The sequence below is a fragment of the Plodia interpunctella genome, chromosome 23, assembly GCF_027563975.2.
Source record: "Plodia interpunctella isolate USDA-ARS_2022_Savannah chromosome 23, ilPloInte3.2, whole genome shotgun sequence".
NCBI lineage: Eukaryota > Metazoa > Arthropoda > Insecta > Lepidoptera > Pyralidae > Plodia > Plodia interpunctella.
The window spans coordinates 930,961-949,904 of record NC_071316.1 but is presented as its reverse complement, the minus strand read 5'-3'; the positions used below and the strand labels follow the sequence as shown (position 1 = coordinate 949,904).

Here is an 18,944-nt window from a genome sequence, read left to right as displayed (position 1 = left end):
GTCTGCGCGGTCTAGGCTTGTTAGCTGTCCATAGTGAGTCGACCGTCGTGCCATCTGTCCGTAGTGTCCTGGATCACTTGTGTGGCTTGTTATTCGTTGCGTTTGGTCGGCTTTTAACATCTGCGCCGTTGTGCATGTGGCGTGGTAGATGTCGTCGCCACATTTCTTCACGAATTAATTGACGATGATGATGGGAAATTAACATATATTTTTACGCGGGTAACACCGCGGGATGCAGCTAGTAAATAAGTAATAAATAAATAAAAATAAATATAAATAAATATAGATAAATATAAATAAATATAAATAAATATAAATAAATATAAATAAATATAAATAAATATAAATAAATATAAATAAATATAAATAAATATAAATAAATATAAATAAATATAAATAAATATAAATAAATATAAATAAATATAAATAAATATAAATAAATATATTGGGACAAATCACACAGATTGAGCTAGCCCCAAAGTAAGTTCTATACTTGTGTTATGGGATACTAACTCAACGATACTATATTTTATAACAAATACATGTATAGATAAACAACCAAGACCCGGGCCGATCAGAAAAAGATCATTTTCCATCATGACCCGATTTGGGATCGAACCCGGTACCTCTCGGTTCAGTGGCAAGAACTTTACCACTGCGCCACCGAGGTCATCAAGTTGACCAAGTAGACGCATAATAACCATTAAATCGGAAACCTAGGCGATAATGGTGAATTTCCACTCTAATTGTTCCCGAAGTTAACATCGGGATTAGAACCCCGCATTAACATATAGAAACAGAACAATCTACTTACGAAGTTCTGTGAATAATTTGCCGCTTTTGTTAGCGGGTGTTATGGGTTCAGTCGATTGTTTCCTTTCTTCCCTAATAGTACGATCGACTTGTGGTATCTCTCTTTCAGCATGCGTCAACTCGTGAACGGGTGCTGCTGGAGATAATCTTTAATTGTGAATTGAAATGTATTTTGTATTTAACTTAATAACTTTATACGCTTTATAAAAATATAATAGTTTGATAATAATCCTTACATATTATAAAACAAAGTATTTTGCCGCGTCTGTCTGTCTGTCTGATAAACTCAAAAACTACTGCACGGATTTTCATGCGGTTTTCACCCCCGACTTTCAATATTCATTTCGCTACAACTTTTGAACGGCTGAACCGATTTTGATCAAACATATCTAACAACCACCGCATACAAATTAGCTAGCAAATAAAAAAAAACGCATTCAAATCGATTCACCCGTTGGTGAGATACGGTGCTACGTACACAGTCAGACAGACACACAGTTAAAAAGGGTCTTGGCTACATGGACGGCGAAGTGATTCTATAAAGCAGTGGACTTCTACAGGCTGTTGAAGAAATATTTCAAGTCCACTGCTGGACATAAGCTTCTCCCAAGGTGCACCACTGTTGTCGGTTTAGGGTTTTCGCATCCAGTCGTTCCCTGCAACCTTTCGCAGTTCACTTACCCAGGCGTGGTCTCCACTCGAGAACACGTATAAAAATATGTTTAGAATTATGGAACTCTTAAAAGTGTGTCAAACAATAATACGCAATAATCTTTGTAAAATGTACATTTAATCTTACATTAATCCCGTACTATGTACATTAGAAAGCGCACTATAATACATACACACAAACATATTGTATTTGTCTGTATTACATGAAACAGTTCGGTCTGTCTGTAAAGTGTAGATAACGGATTTTAATATCTATTGTTTTTTGTCATTGCAATACCAAATAGAATGGTCGAGATTGGTTGATTACTCAGTGTTGCTAGCCTAAATGGCACAGCGTCTTCAATTTATTAATTTATATTATTTTTCTCATTTTATACCCTTTACAGACATGACGTACGTATGATGCTTTGGCTTCGACTTCATACAGATAATATTAATTTTATCCTTTATTTCTTAGTGGTCATTCAAGCAATTTGTGTTGGCGTCAATTTTCTTTCAATCTAAATGTCATATGTTTCGGTTGAGTTATTCACTTTATGTCCACATAGAGCTAAACACGCGTGTGGCCTATTGGTAAATCACGAAAACACAATTCCCTTTTTACGTACATTATATAAAGGGACATTTCTCGTTTGGCCAATGTGTAGTGATCATGTTTCGTGAAATATATATATATATACGTAATAGAAACGCCAGATGGTGAATGCAAAACATATTTGTTCGTGTTTTTACCATTTGAAGTAACACTTTATCAGCTCCGTGTGGCAATCTAGAGCCTTAACCTTTTTACAAGCGTTTATTTTTTTATATTTTATTCATAATACATCTGAGATCCATATTTCAGTCGAAACCGCAGCTCATTACAACTGAAGAAGCGATGATATTTTTTCACTATTGCATATTTTGTGTTATCCAAAAAAATAATTTATTGTATTTTTTTTATTGTGCGCAATTATTTATTTATATTACAGATTTAATTTTAAAACAATCAATTGCTAATTTCAACAGAGTCATTGGAATGTGGGGAAAAGAATATATAATATATATTTTTTAAATTAATATTAATAACACTACATTCAACAGGTTTTTTTTTACATTTAATGTCAGCTATTTTATTTATGGAACAAATTGTTGTTTTTTTTTCTATTCAGTGTGTTCAGAGTATATTGCTACATATTATATAATTAAAAGCTTTCAAATATTATTTTCTCCTAATTTATCAAATAAACTATGAAAATAATTATTTTTGAATTGCACGTTTCATCTTTGGCGGGGACAATACGAATCTACTTTTGGAGCTTAAATTAATTAAATAAATAAGTTATTAACTAACAAAATAAACTTTGTTGATTTAAATTACAATGACTGAAGCTATTGCAGTAAAGCTCAAAATTTCATCATACAGAAAATTAATCTTAATCTTAATGGGTCACATTTTCACTCAATTTATTTACAAAGGTAATCATTAACTAAGTAACTAATATATAATTATTTATATGGAAATGTGGGTATCTATCTATAAACACAAAAAAATTAATCCATAATGTGATATAGCATACATGTATTTATGGCACAATGATTTTTAAGCATAACGGTTTACACATAAATATTTGAAGCATAACTAACCTAAAAGTTAATTATTTACGCAACATTTACCCGTGTGCCAAATCAATTACGCCTTCGAACTATTATGGCAAAATATTTTATGCCAAAGAACAATAGGACAAAATAAATTATGTAAAAAAAAATGGTTGCCTGTAAAGTCGGTTTTACGGGCGAAGATTTTACGTGACAACGTCTTTTTACGCGCGCGGCAGACCGATCATAGTTGAGTGGGAGAGAGACGCAAGGCATTCGGCGGGCCTCTCTCTCGTTCGGTGACTCATCGTAACGTTACCGGGCGTTACACTTTTTCATAAGTGACTCCCAGCCGCAACCTAATTTAAGACGTTGGCACGTCAAAAAAGTGATCTCGTAAAGGATCGCATACCTTTGTTGTGGCTGGTAATGAAAATATTCGAAAAATGTGACCCAATTAAGTCATTTGTCAAGATTTTTGATCTTGATTTTCTTAATTGTCTACTTTTGCACTTGTCAGACTAGATTTCACAATCTTAAACGAAGCTGTCTTAAATAATACTTATTTATTAGTTTAAGTAATATCACGTACAAATTTGCTTTCATTGTCATTCTGTTTTTTCATGGAATGTTCGAGAAAAGACTAGAAAAATCACACTATTTCACGCGTTATCAATCACGTCCAAATTTAAATCTATTTACCTAAATTAATATGAACTGAATTTTCAATAGTGTATTTAAAGTCTTGTGTCAAGCAAGTGGAATGTGTCATTCAGAAATATTTCTGCAGTCGGTGTCAATTTATTTAGCTAATTTTTTTATTGTGAATAACAAAATAAAACTAAAACTGGTTCCGCTTTAACTACATTCGATTTGATCGAATACTTTTTCTAATATTCATCATGCATTAAATTTGACTAGCAACAAATCTAATGACTGTTTTACGTATATAATGTCGTAAAATTATTGTTGTAAATCTTATTAACTCTCAAAAATCTCATGAATATTACATTATTCATGTATGATTTATTTTAGTTTTATCAATAATGCTACGACAATGTATATTTAGTTCAGAGGCACGATTTCTCACACAATCGTCAGAAGAATTTTCCAATTCTCCATTTTTTCAAATGGTTCGATCAATCGATGCTTTTCATTGAACGCTTTCGTTTTAAAGCGAATGCAGAAACTATGTTAGATTTTCACAGAAAAAAATGATGAAACGAACCACCGATTGCTTGGGAATCGAGCCCCAGATCTAAGAGCGTAGTAAAAATAATTTACCATAAAAATACGAGCTGTCTTTTTGTCCGTTGTGAACTTACCAATTTAATATATTTTATTGCAAAATACAATGAACTGAAATAGTTCAATTATAATATAAAATACATTAATACCTTTTAACCCTAGACTTAATAACTGGCAAACCAAAAAATATAATTAAATTCGCTTAAATTATGACTGGTGAACTAAAATTAATTACATTAACTACACATTCAAGTCTGACTAGATAAATAGAGATCTTTTTGACGATACAGACGATTAGATTGCAGATATCCTAGGACATTCACTGAACTAATGTATGTACTTTGTAGAATTTATCATAATTACAGATATTTAACATTCCTAAATCGATATTTTTGAACGTAAAAAGTAGAAATAAAAAGTTTCTAACAAACAATCTAAAATTAATCAGGATAGTCTAATGCTTCAAGTTTCAAATATATAAAATGTTTTTGCAACACCCCTTTTTAAAATACCAATATTTAATAACCCTATATCATATTTAAGACGCAACATATAATTATTAGAAAAACATTAGTTCGGTAATTTGTCACTAGGAACATCTTGTATTTCTAGACTAGATCTTGCTTTTTTTATTAATGTCTAGAGTAGTATACATTTACATTCCTCAATTAAAACAGTTTTAGAAAATTATCGGAAGAATAATAACTTTTTTTCGAGAAAAACAGTTTCAAGGAAGAGAGATACTATAGAAATTAATCGTGCTCTGTTTCTGCTTATGTGCCTTCAAACAGACAGTTGTTATTATGATATGAGGCTGCATAAAAATAGAAAAAGAAGAATAATGGTGGTAATAAATGGCAAAGCCACAAATTTATACCAAGCAAGTGATTACTTATGTTTAAACAACAAATCAACTAAACTTTTAAAGATAAAAAAAGCGTATGGACCAACACTTTGGAAACAAGATAAAATAGTTTGATTTGGATGCAAAATACTATAGTTACTAGCATAGTTATGTACACGAGATAGAACAAAATGGAGTAGGTATAGAATAGAAGTGGAAAATAGATAAATGGCAAATCACAGAATGATGTAACAGAGCACAATAGAAGCAAATTATATTATGTAACAAACCATTATTTCCTGAGACCAACCTTTCAACGTGAAAACATTATTAGTACGTATTATTATAACTGTACATTATTAGATTGGAAGTTGTCTATAAGAATTCGAATGTTTTGACTAATGATCTGTTCAGTCGTTTGAAAAAGAAGAAAAATGTTTATACAAAAATACAAGACATTAAAATACTGATTACAAAAATGCCCGACAGTATCGGCGTAGTCAAAATAATGTTGTGTTTTCCGATCTTTTAATACAAAATAAAAAGCATTCGCAAAGTAGGTTGAAAATAGTTGTCAAAGAGACTACGAAATACAAAATTCATAATAACAATATTACTTCAGTCAGTAGATTAGATGACATAAATAAAATTAAGAATTAAAGTGTTGTTAAGAATATAAAACAAGTAACAATCTATAATAAACTACATGGCCAATGCTTAAAGACACAAAGAGGAAAAGACTTAAATATGAAATAATGGTCAGGTCTAAACATTCGAATAATTCACGACAACTCTGAGCCCAGCTCATAGCACTAACAGTTGATGATGGGGGATACGGCGTCACAAGAGATGGTCGTCTTGATCATCGTGATCCTCCTCAGATTCCCCTGAATCCAGACTCGGCACGTGATCCAGACCATCCGCGTCCAACTGCTGATCTAATTCTGAAGGAGCATCGTCATCTTTCCACTTATCCATAGATCGCCGTCGGGCATTCATGAAAAAGTTACCTACTGTTGTCGGCTCTAATCCTAATTGTCTCGCTATGGTTACTTGCATTTCTTTCGACGGCCTTTTTGTTTCCTGGAAAATTTGTATTTTTTTAAAATCAGATATTGTAAACAGTATAAAAATATACCCCACAATAAATTGTCAATGAGTACCATTCACAATAGTGTTTAATTTTACGCAGCCAACAGCAAGAAGAATTCATATCAGATATCCTTAAGAGACTTGATCCACACCAGACACCAGTGTTACCTAATAACACATTCGGTAACAAAGAAGAACCATTCATACCCGAATATTAAATATCTCTGACTCTCTCACGTCTGAGTATTTTTCCCGGGGTTTTTCTTCCAATAGCCCAGAGTCCACTTTCCTACTTTTACGTCTCCATTTAGCATGGTCTTCAAATAAAAGTTATCAATGTTTAGTACCATCTACGGATATCATCTTATACTAAGCAGTAGCAGTAAAAGCTTGAATTTAATTAATTATGTTATATCGTAAAATTAATAGTATAACTTGATGGTCTATTTCTTGGAACTTTTTCTTCATTGCAAAAATCAATCTCATCATGATTATCAATTGTTTAATTCAAACTCAAGAATTTTGAATTGACCGCTACTTAAAAGAAACTGTCAAATATACCAATTGAATCACATGCAAAAGATTCTGCAATACCTTAAAAATAGCCTGTAGAGTACGCCGCTGGAGGTCTGTGAAAACCAAACGGGGCTTCTTCGGGGAAGGCAGGATATCCGTACCCATGTCCTCCTTGCGCTTGCAGCCTGTAACACCAACAACAGGAGATTTTAGCCTTTTAGCGAAATCTGCATGTCGTATACTACTTTTAAGCATTATATTTTCAATTAAAACTATATTACATGAGTGGTTGACATTGCTAATGAAAATAGGTGTGATTATCAATGGAAAAGTTTCCTTCTTGAATCCACGTCCACATTAATAGAATATCCTTCTCGAAACACAATGCTTACTACCGCGTTTAGTTGAGTTTACAAAAATTTCAAGCAATTAGTAGCATCATACCAAGTTATGGAATATATCCATACTTTTGATTTATAATCAAGTGCTAATGTAGTAAATAAGTATGGATCTTCGTCTCGTCCAAATTGAAGATTGAGAAGAAGTTTGATTACGATGATTTTTTTTTGTCTCATTTAAGAACGCTAATAAAAACTATAATAGTATTAGCTAATAATAATAATAACTAGCTAATAATACTACTAATGACTCGACTTAGAAGTAAAATGACTAGCTAATAATAGAACTACTAATAATGAACTACAAGAAGTAAGATGAAGGAATAGTGCTCTTCATCTTCTTCTATATCTAGATACAACTAGTATACTCGACAATAGTATTAAGTCATTTATACCAAAATTTATTTTTCTCACTATAAGACTGTTGGTGAAAATAAATATTGTCGGGCATCTCACAGCAATTCTACTAAAAAGTTTATTTATTTTTCAGAAAATAGACAGATACTTACTGCCTCTCTGTGGAATCTGGGCCGCTGTAACAAACAAAATTAGATTCATTAGTAATTCACCAGTTACTTTATGTTATAAGTACTGAGTAAACATTTCTTTTGTATTTTACACACACTTTAAAATAGTATTTTAGATATTTTCGAAAATGGATATAAAAAATTTAATACATGTTTTCCATATCAATGTACAAAATTTTTCAGTTTTCTCAGTACTTAAAAAAACATTTATATACAACAAACATGCCTCTAACATTAAACAATTATTTTCATTTCATATGCACAGTTAAAATACTATCTATATCACAAAATGCAAATTAACGTATGTAGATAATATAAAATAAATAAATAAAATAAAAAAAACAAACTGAAACACAAATTATGCATATGAAAAGATATTTATATATTCTTAAAATAGTCTAAACACATGAACAGTCTATTATAATACATATGCTAAATAATTAGGATTATATATTTAAGAAGTAACCATGATGTCGTAAGATCTCAAAAATACTTAAATATTAATGAGAAAATCTTCAAACTCGTGGAAACTCATCATAGCATACCTAATCTTTCTCTGAAATGAATAAGATTTCCATAGTTTATTCAAGTCAGAGAAGTCCTTTTTACATTTAATCATACTAATTCTATTCTAAATGATGCCTTGAAATAGAGATATATTTAAGAGAAACTTTTAACATTAAATAAAATTGTAAATAAATCGCTCACTAATAGAATCTATATCAAAGCACCAATACAGTTATCTAAACATCAAACGTATTATTTATAAAAACGCATACCTGGCGACAATGTAAACAACATTAACAAAGGGTTCTGAAATCTCGCAGGCACCTATAAAATCATATTTCAAATAAAACTATTGCAGCCCGGGCGCGGGGGGAAAACAAAAAGGGAGGGAGGGGCAGCGATAGCAGTCTAACATTCATCTTGGCTTCTTGAAGCTAACAAAATACACTTACCTACAGCTATAAAATAATTTTTCCAAAAACATTTTCTAAACGATTACAACTCTTCTTTGTCTAGGCAGTATCTTTGCCGGATAATTTAGAAATGACAGAAGCACAAAGAAAATAGGCAAAATTAAAGCCAAGGAAGGATACTGCCTATCCAAAAATGAACATCTAGATGAGCAAATTTCTATACAATTTACACATTTACTTCCATCAGACTGACAAAAAAAAAAAACAAAAATAAGAAATCAAAAATATCCATTCATTCTCCTCTCAATTACTAAGGACGCTTGTCACAAAGCAACCTGTTTAAATTAAAATATTGATTATTATTACTATAAATATGTTACTTAAATTTAGTGTGTATATTTTACCTTTGCGACAAGCTATAACATTTATTTAACGAGTAACCAACTCCAAAGAAACCAAGTCCACTGCTACGCAGCCACGGAGTGAGGGAAGGATTTTGGAGAAATGATAAAACATTAGAATTAAAAAACAAATTTAAAATCTCAATATTTTCAAAATAGTCATGATACATAAATCATCAATATAAAGACCCTAAACAAATATTGTACAATTAAATTAAAAACTCAAATAAATATCATATGGAATTTTACTTTATTAACCGATATCAAACTTAAAATTGATTTAAAAACCCAAAACCAATAAAAAGAAACCTAATTATAGGCCAAAAACGAGGGAAAAGGATTTGGTGGATACCAGGACTCAAATCAAGGGGAGGACTCACAAGCAAGAAACATCGCCGGCTGGTTCGTATGCCGGTGTGTCCCATGGGGGTGGATGCCCTGGGTACATGGAGCCCTGAGCCGGGGGCGGAGCACCCTGGTACTCCCGGGGCTGGTACGGTGCTGGCGTGTTGTTTACATTGTCGCCTTTTATTGTTTGGTGCTGACTTGGCGTATCTGTGGAATTACATTTGGTTGGTCTTTAATTAATTAAGCTACAAGATTTTTTTGTAAATAGACAAGTAAACGCTAATTGTATTTGAGCTAATGGTCAAATACAATTACCATTAGTAAAGTGTAAATAAATAGGTACATTGATATTGTCGATATTACAAAATGAAATCCTACATTCAATTAAGAATTGGAAAAAATATAATTGATTATCAGAAGCACTTCGTTTTTATCTTATTATTATTATTATGTATACCAGCGACTGTAACTATATTTGTACATTATTCTATAGTAAGGCATGTTGAAGCTGTTTAATTTATTTCTTAATTTATGTATCAATTTACACGTGTTTTGCAAATAAAATATCTTTTATATTTATCTTTTATGCCACCTGTATTAAATTAACTATTGCTTGTTTGTAATAACTACATGTTCAGCGGTCGACTTATTTCGTGTAGGAATTTCTTGCAGGCAACCTACGAACTATTTTTATATATTTAGCTGATATACCTATGTTTTATTTCTTATAATCATTTTCAATGTATTTTAACCTCATTTCGCACGCTATTGATTTTTGTAAATCCATAAATATTGCATTTTACACACGAAAATTATAGTATTCTCCAGTATATTAGTAGCCATAGTGTGAGTAACGCTCGAATTAGTCGTATCTAAGTAGAAACGTTTTAGGGAAATATGATAATTAAAGAAAGAAACCCCGAAATACGTACATGTTAATCCGAGGGTCCGCGCTGGGGGGCGCGGAGGGAGCGCTCGATCGATAAAACGGGGGTGTGAGGGAGGGTTGGTGACGTCACTACAACATGTGCCTGTCGCACCGTGGCGGCCCTTTGGATTTCGAGAAGCGATTCGATTTTTCGATTGGGCTATGTAGAAATCGTTACAGAATTTCTAGATTTTGCCCGGGGCTTCGCTCCCGTGGGAATTTTGAGATTATAATATATAGCCTATAGCAATCATGTACATTTCTAATGGTGAAAGAATCAGAAAAAGAAACCGCCTCAAACCCACAAACGCTTATCATAGAATTATTTTATTCGTTTAAATTATATTTTCAATGCCGTTTGAAAATTGACCCAAGCATTTTATTATTAGAACACCTGATTTTGAACCCTCTCCAAATAATTAATAAGCATTTTGACTCATAATAATATAAACAACGTTCCACAAAGATTGGAGTTACAATAAACTTTTATAGAGCTATTAAAACGCGATCAAATACAATCCAAATGATGGCATGACAGTGTCTCAACTATTTAAAAATGGAGGAATCTATCGACAATCCTTTATTATATGTATGCAGTTGTGTGTTCCAAGCGCAAAGTATGGAATATAGGTCTCATAATTCAATGCGTAATATAATGCCATTTTTAAATGTACTAGTGGCCCTTCCTGGCTTCGCTCGGGTAAAAACATAATAAATTATACCCCTAAATCATCCTCAGGAATCACTCTATCTATTGGTGAAAACCGCATGAAAATCCGTGCAGTAGTTTTTGAGTTTATCGCGAATAGACAGACAAACGCGGTAGAGGACTTTGTTTTATAATATGTAAGAATCATTCAAATATAATATCGATAACCTTCCATGGATGTTGTAAGAGGCGACCAAGGAACATAGTCTTCACAGCTGATGGGCGACAACAATATTCCCAAGTAGAGATGCAAGAGCAAGAGCTTCATTCGTAAAATTTTGCTTATTTTTAGCTTTGATCCTAGGCTTCGTGGCGGCACAGCCGCGACACTAACAGAGAGAATGGAAATATGAAACAGAGAACTCGAATACAATTTCATTCGACATCTAATAGGTGAGAGAGAAAATCATTAGCAGTTAATGATTACAGTTAATAAATTGAAGGTTGAACAGCAATTTGTTTCTGTCCACAACTTTTGTAGTTAATAGTAGTGATACCTGTTTTAATTGTTCTGTCTCATACCCAGCCGAAATAAACAACGAACATAATATTAATGACTGATTCAATTTCAAAAAATGCCAGTGTTATATATATTTTACAGTGTCTGATATAGCTCTATGATATAAATGATACACTCTATTGTCGCAAGACAAGCTTTGTTTTTAATCTGAGTAGAAGCACAGTTACAAAAAAAAAATCTCTCTCTCTGATTTTACATGCGCCCGCCCGTCTGTCGTCAACCCCACTTGGGTAGACTACTGTTGCCTATCAGCTATCACAACTATGTATGCTTTAGTCGCCATGTGCGGTAACACTTGGAGTAGTTCTATCGTAGAATGGAAACACACTCCAAAAGGAACATTTATGCCACGTTGTCTAAACTATATTCTAATTTTCAGTTTAAGCCGCTTTCGCATAAACACTTTCTAAATACAGAGCATCACGTCTCCTTCTCTTACGGGGTAGACATGACACTCAAAGACCTCGTTAGCCCTACGGCGGGTTTATTGCCGGAATACTTTTTACTAAATCGAAGATACCTAAGATAAACGACAAAGAAAATGGTAAATAAAAAAAATTGCTCGTTCAATTAACTAGAAGACATCCTAGCAGAAGGGGCAAACCCAAAAAGTGCTGGCTTGATGTCGTCAAGGACGAGGAGTGACAGCTAAGGATGCAACACACCATGCCAAGTGGAGGAGAAAAAGTAGGAAAGCGAACCCTGAGTACTGACGCTTGGTAAGCCCTCATGGCATGATAGGGACCAACACTATTTGAATGAGTTTCTTTCGGCATTTCTTCTCAGCAGTGGTCGTTCTAAAATCGCTAGTAATTTGTAGCTTTGGTAAATATCATTTAATTTAGAATATGACATGAAAAAGTGCCTGTGAAGGCCTAATTTCTGCTTGATTTGAATTCGTTTGATTTTGATCTTATCGAACCGGGATAAAGTAGCATTTTTAATAATAATAATAATAATTTTCTTTATTCACTTCTCACAAGGATATGGGTACATAAGTAGTTACAATTTCAAGGTTTACATACATGTTGTGCAAAGAGAAATACCTAGTCCTTGTTTTGGCATGTGTTTCCACCCTAATACAGGACCACTTCATATCCTCCAGTGGTGGATCCAGGATGTCGTACAAGGCGACTAATGAACATAGCCTAGGCAACTGTTAAGCAAATATAGCATTCCCTTGGGTCTTGACGTCAGGCGGCCCGTTGTCACAGTTGAATCTTAAAAATTTCACGTTTGACACTGGCCCCGGGCTTCGTAGCATCACAGCCGCGAACGAATATATGAATATGAGTAGACAAAAGATATAAAGCACGTCCAACCGACAGTGTGAGCAAGGCCTTTCTCAACTAGTGACGCGCCGCATCGAGCGGGTGACGAATGCGCATCGATTACTGCTAATCGATGCGTGCAGCTGACATACTTAACTCTTGCTGTGAACTAGGTTGTTAAGAACTTATTTATGTAAGAACTTCAATAAAGGATAACTGAAGAAATTAGTATAACCATTGGTATGATATTGGATACGTATTGAAAAACGCTCTCGAAAAGAGGATATTAAGGTTTAAAGAACTTCATTCTCATAAAGAAATTACATTCCACTTAAAATGAGATGAGTAGAGTACATTAAAAAATATTTACAAATCACAAATTAATTATATGGTACTGGTCGCGATGTGTAGTCTAAGTTTTTTTCTTAAATACATTTATGCTCATACTTGTTCTAAGTTCATTAGGCAACTTGTTGTACAGCTGTGCTCCCTCAAATAGTATCGTCTTTTTTCCGTAGTTAGTTCTGGGGATTATTAAATTAAGTTTTTTACTCTAAGATTGTGTGTGTATTTTTTGGGCTTTAGTTGTAAGTTAGATTTTGTTGTGTTTGTAGTTATTTTCCTAATCAAAATGCAAGTCTTATATATATATAGAGTTGTTTAAGATTGAATAATTTAGTTTTTTCATAAAGTTGTTTTGTAGGAGTGCGCAAAGGATAGTGGAACAAGTGGAACACAATTAAAGGAGTGATAAATATTTAGACGATCAAAAAAGATTCAGTATTATAATGAGAAGAGATGATAACAGTGAAGGGAAATAGTGACACAACATTGAAAATTAAATGTGAATAAGTGGAGTAAGATCCCAGGATCCCAGATCCCAGGTTCGAATCCTACACGTGACACATGAGTATGTATACCAATCTGACTCATTTATAGTAGTTTTCATCGACCACCACTTGCTTCCGGTGAAGGAAAACATCGTGAGGAATGTTCTGCACACTGGTTGATTATTAAAGTGTGTGTGAAATGGAGAAGGCAATGGCAAACCAATTAATAATGACAAGAAAGTTGTTGTGTGTGTTTCATTCCACGTAATGACCACGACCCTAAGCCATGAGGAATACGACTATGAAGATAATTGATCATTTTTATTTATTGTTAGTAGAAATATTTTAGTAAAGTATATAAAGTTTTTTTTTTCTATATCAGTTTTTTATTATATCTGTTTCATCTAATGGTTGGCTGGTAAGAAACGCCCTAGGTTATGTTCACCATATTTTACCATATTACATAAATAAAATAATTGTCTATTAAAGTATTTCACAAAAGCACAACGAAGAATATCATACGGATTGTGGTAAATGACACCGGCCTTACGGTAGTGACGCGCCGCATCGAGCGAGTGACGAACACACATCGATTGTGCCGAATCGATGATCGCAGCTGACGCGTTAGTAAAACGTGCTCAGATAATGTTTATCAAACTGATTGTAACGGATTGTATTTAAGCGAAAATGTCCGTTACTCAATGACTAATATGCGATATATATAGAAAATTCCATAAGCGTAAAACCTTGGGTCTAAAAGCTATTGATCAATATTACATCGACTACAAAAATATCGACTGGCATTCAGAATTGTAAATTTCTGCATTCAATCTAGTAAGGTGGTTTAGGTTTCAAGGAGCTTGAGCGAATGATTCAAATCCTCAGAGATAAGAAAATTATCTTTTCTTCATAAACTTTGTACAGATTAACCTGTAAACTATGCCTTTAATTCCAAGCGAAAAGTCAAAATTTTTACATTAAATCCTTTATAAACGAATTATCTTTTATTAAGAACGAAACACGTTTTGTTTTTGCTTTTGCTATCAATGTGTTGGAATAACATTACACGCATGCCCTCCTAACCATGAGTTTGTAGTGGTTTAAGATATGATAATGAGCGTATCGATTATTTTTGAATCGATACATACAGCTGTTTATATGTCAGCTTGTAAAGATACAATCAACGAAAACTCGTATATTGTATTGTTATAATTTCTTTGCCAAAAGTCTAAAACAGTTTATTCTGATTTTGTAGCTAAAATTACGTTTATTATAAATCCAGGGCAATAATAATTTAATTAAATTTCACTTACCAACATTTTTGTTAAAGTCAGTCAGTACCAACCAATATAATCGCATGGTTACAATACAAATTGATGAAAATTCGTTACATTCTCGTACAATCAATACATATTCCTTAGAAAACAAGCATATTAACACTAATACGGAACACACATACATACTTTGAGTCCCATGACTTACCTGTTTCAACTAAGTCATCATGAAACAATAAAACATCGGTTATTTAATACAATTCAAGCGAAGAAAGGAAACAAAACATAAAGTATGAAAACAAGTAAGTCATAGTGAACTTAAGTATCTCACGATTCTGAAATTTTATAGATTTTATAGAAATTATCAACGTCAGGATGAAAAACTAGTCAAGAATAATTTTAAATTAAAAAAAAAATAGAAAAAAAATTACAGAAACAACAACAATTTGAAGAGTCAAAGATAACATTGAGCACTACAATTATATTATTAAACAAAAAATTATGAATTTTCTCTGAATGGTCATACCATATTGTAGTCATAGAATGTTCTTTTCACTGATTAGATTAGATTACCTTGTCGTTTCACATTTACGTGAATTAACTTGGAAGTTCCATTACGGCTGCCTCACGAAGCTAAGCATAGACAATCTACACGGTCACTACAAAAACAAGCGTCATGCAAACCATACCTGCAAGCCTCAGCGCAGACATTCTCTGGAACTCTGGCTCTTGAAGCCACTTCCACATCCGTCTAAACGTTTCCCTTCCCGATTTTAGCTTCGACCACGGCTTTGGGTTTCTTAACAAATCGCTTAGCGTCCCTTGTGACCGACACAGCACCCTCTGTGCAAAAATTGCTTGAGGGATCGAGTACCTCTTCAATTCTCCACTTATCCTTTGAGCTAATTCCTTCGTGTTTATCTCCTCCGTGTCATTCTGTGCCTGTTGTTGTTGCTGCTGCTGCTGCTGTTGTTCCTCCCTCGCCATGAGGGCAGCATTGAGGTCCAAGCCCGGACTAGGGAGAGGCGGCGTCGGCGACCGCCTTTCGAAAGAGTTCGGCGACACACTTCGCCTGCTGTACGCCGATTGTGGAGATAAAGGTTCATTGTAGTTAGCTGGTGATAACGAAGCGTAGGATTGCTGCTGCTGGATAACAGTGAAGGTTCCTCCGGCATGGTAAGCGAACTTGTCCGAAACTGTGCTGATGGGGGGTAGAGGGAGTAAAGGTGTAAGGGTAGCGTATGAGGCAGGCTCCAAGCCTGGAGGGGTTAGTCGGCCATTTACGGCGGACAGAGGGTGGAAAGCGGCATCGCCGTCGGGTAAAAGGTCGGCCGGGGATAGTCTAGGGGGCGAAGCGTTGCTCGGGGCGACTATGACTGTGAGTGGCGCGCGGTCTCGCGCTCTAACTTCGTCCATGGCGCGCGGCCGGCGGCAGCGGGGTCGCGCGGGCGACTGAAGCACGCCTGCGCGACGCACCCTGCCTTCCCCCCGTCCCGCATCCTGCAAACACCCCTATTCCTTTACCCTCGCTGACTAACAACGTATATCAGTATTGCTCCTCTCGATTTTAAGACCAATTCCGTCGTGCTACGATTGGAAATAGTTTGGCATTGTCGTTTTGTCCGTTCATGTGACGCGAATACTCTACAATGCACCCTTAACCTACCCTGTCGCGGTGCTATTGTCTGCTTTATTTGTATGTAGAATTATTACCATCCACTGCCGCTTTAAATTTAGGTGAGCGTTCGATTCGTATGAGGAGCAGGTAATGGGTTGAGTGCAGGGGCGTATTGTCGGGGTCATCTATGGTTTTCTCAGGGTTTGGTGAGGGTTATGCCCTCATTTGAACATTACTGTCACTTGCCTACTTCCTCTATTCAGACTCACCTCAGGCGCAACTTTTACGAGGAAGGCCTTACTGTACATAAGTCATAACAAGATCATGTTTAAGTAGCCGAAATTTTACGCATTACGTACACATATTATAATTCATAGACACAATTTGCACGAAAAGTGATTTCTGAATTTTCGATTACAGTTGTTTTACATGGGTATATCTTTGTTATTCCCTTGATTGGCTTTTACGTCAAAAATTACCTAAGTCATTATCATTATAAAACAAAAGTCCTCTCCCGGGTCTTCCGCATCTACTGCACGGATTTTCATGCGGTTTCTGCCAATAGATAAAAGTGATTCCTGAGAAAGGTTTAGGGGTATAACTTATTATGTATTTACCCGAGCAAAGCCGGGATGGGACCGCTAGTATTTTTATAATTCAAAATTATAGCAGCAATACACGCACCTGACTTATCTTTCGAGCAGTTTTAATAAAATTACGATGTAGATAAATACATTGTAATCACGCGTTTGATAAAAGGTACACATAAGTATATGACCTGGTTCAACGCTGAATACTTACCCCTAAAACCGAGCAGTAAGAAAAACCGAAATTTCATTAGTCATGGGTAGGTAGATAGGGTAACAGTAGCCGTGACTGAGACCCGACACCTGGTTTCGTTAAGGGGACGTTGTAAAGCTTTTTACATCATATACTGTTGAAGAAAAAACCTTTTTTTATATAAATTTAAAGTGATATGTATATCAAAGCTAAGTTTACTTTGAGTTTGTCCATTTTAAATAATGAAGACTTTTGTAATTTGGCTAAAAGTCAAATTATATAGACTTTCACAGGCAATTTTTCATGTCAATTTTTTTTAGTATTTCAAATAGCTACAAACTACTGGCATTTCTGAACGACGACTGTCGAGAAGAAATACCAACAAAATAAACTAATTTAAATAGTGTTCGACCTGGTTTTTGTACATTTGCTGCAAAGTAAATTCGTCACGTTTTTAAAACTTCACACATTGAAAGTTAATTCGTAACATGCATACAAAATTCTTTATTCAATTTAGGATGATATACATCACTTATTGACGTCAAAAAGTATGTGTTAGTTCGTCACAGATAGGTTCGGCTTATTGTAAATTTGCCACAAGTAGGAAAGTACCGACAGCAAGAAAAGTGATTATTTAGCGGTCAAAATGAAACATAGATACAACCTATCGGATCAGAGGGGCTCAATATTATTGTTTTTTTTTTTTTAATTTACGATTAACGATTGCGAAAGACGCTCCGTGGACTAGGTTTGAGAATGTACAACTGTGTTTTCTGGGGGGCTACCACGAAACATTAAACGCGCTGCACATCATTGCGTCCGCACGTTCTTTTTTTTACACAATAGAAAAATAGACAGCACGTGGACGTTAGGAACGTGCTACAAGTTTGTATGTTTCGTGGTATACCTACTGGTCAGAAAATCGAGGCTTCAGTGACCACATCGTGAAGTTTGGGTAGCTGTTATCAAATATTGTTACAATTATTTGTTTTGCTACAACAAAAGCTAAGACTGGTGCGTTACGGCACGGTGGACCACAGAAACACCTGGCGTGGACTAGCGACAAAGGGGGAACTAGTGATGTGCCTTTACCTCGACTATCGATAATCTAACATTATCTTTGTTACTTGATCGGAAAGTCACCGAACCATGATATAGACACAAGTGTAGTCTCTGGGAAATAATTCCTACGATCGATGAGAAATTAAAATATGTATATTAACTGTGGTTGAATTGTTTGAACTTACTTTTGGGAAAACTTAATACGACATGCAAAGTAACTTTGCGTCTCGATACTTCTTCCCAATTACTTTCTATTGTGTATTTTCTAACCGGCATCCAAATTAATCAATAAGATAATCATTTGGTAAGTAAAAATTAAACTACTTACATACATCATGAAAAGGGAAAGTTAATTCCTTTAAAAGTAAAATTCTTTTTGCAAGGGAAACTTCGATTCATATCGATATAGATAAAAGTTACAACATCCGCCCCTATGCCACGTTTGGCTTCAGAGCATGAACTCTTATTGCGTCACTGTAGGTACAAGGCTTATTTTTCGTATATCTGTACCTTTTGTCACAATATTAATGAGTCAACGAATTTTATTTTGATTGATAGAAGACTTACAGCCCAAGCATTAATTACCTAAATTATG

General features: G+C 34.4%; 1 protein-coding gene across 3 annotated transcripts; it reads right to left on the bottom strand.

The window, feature by feature from the left end:
* Window positions 1-1,590: 1,590 nt before the first annotated feature.
* Window positions 1,591-16,365, bottom strand: onecut. Of its 3 annotated transcripts, XM_053763166.1 has the most exons (5): window positions 15,579-16,365; window positions 9,390-9,564; window positions 7,671-7,694; window positions 6,842-6,948; window positions 6,100-6,238 (listed from the first exon to the last, which is right to left on the bottom strand). In XM_053763166.1, the coding sequence occupies exons 1-4, from the start codon at window positions 16,303-16,305 to the stop codon at window positions 6,843-6,845; spliced, it is 1,032 nt and encodes a 343-aa protein (XP_053619141.1). In that variant the 5' UTR covers window positions 16,306-16,365; the 3' UTR covers window positions 6,100-6,238; window position 6,842. The 3 variants fall into 3 exon arrangements, with proteins under 3 accessions (XP_053619140.1, XP_053619141.1, XP_053619142.1); XM_053763165.1 differs by lacking the exon at window positions 9,390-9,564 and having other exon boundaries at window positions 1,591-6,238; window positions 15,579-16,363; XM_053763167.1 differs by lacking the exon at window positions 6,100-6,238 and having other exon boundaries at window positions 6,841-6,948.
* Window positions 16,366-18,944: the final 2,579 nt, after the last annotated feature.

Coding starts and splice junctions, on each gene's coding strand:
- onecut (XM_053763165.1), bottom strand. CDS start 16,305: ATGGACGAAGTTAGAGCGCGAGACCGCGCGCCACTCACAGTCATAGTC. Junction 7,695..15,578: donor GTCTGCGCTGAGGCTTGCAG/GTATGGTTTGCA, acceptor TGTTTGTTACAG/CGGCCCAGATTCCACAGAGA. Junction 6,239..6,841: donor CTCTACAGGCTATTTTTAAG/GTATTGCAGAAT, acceptor CAAATTTTCCAG/GAAACAAAAAGGCCGTCGAA.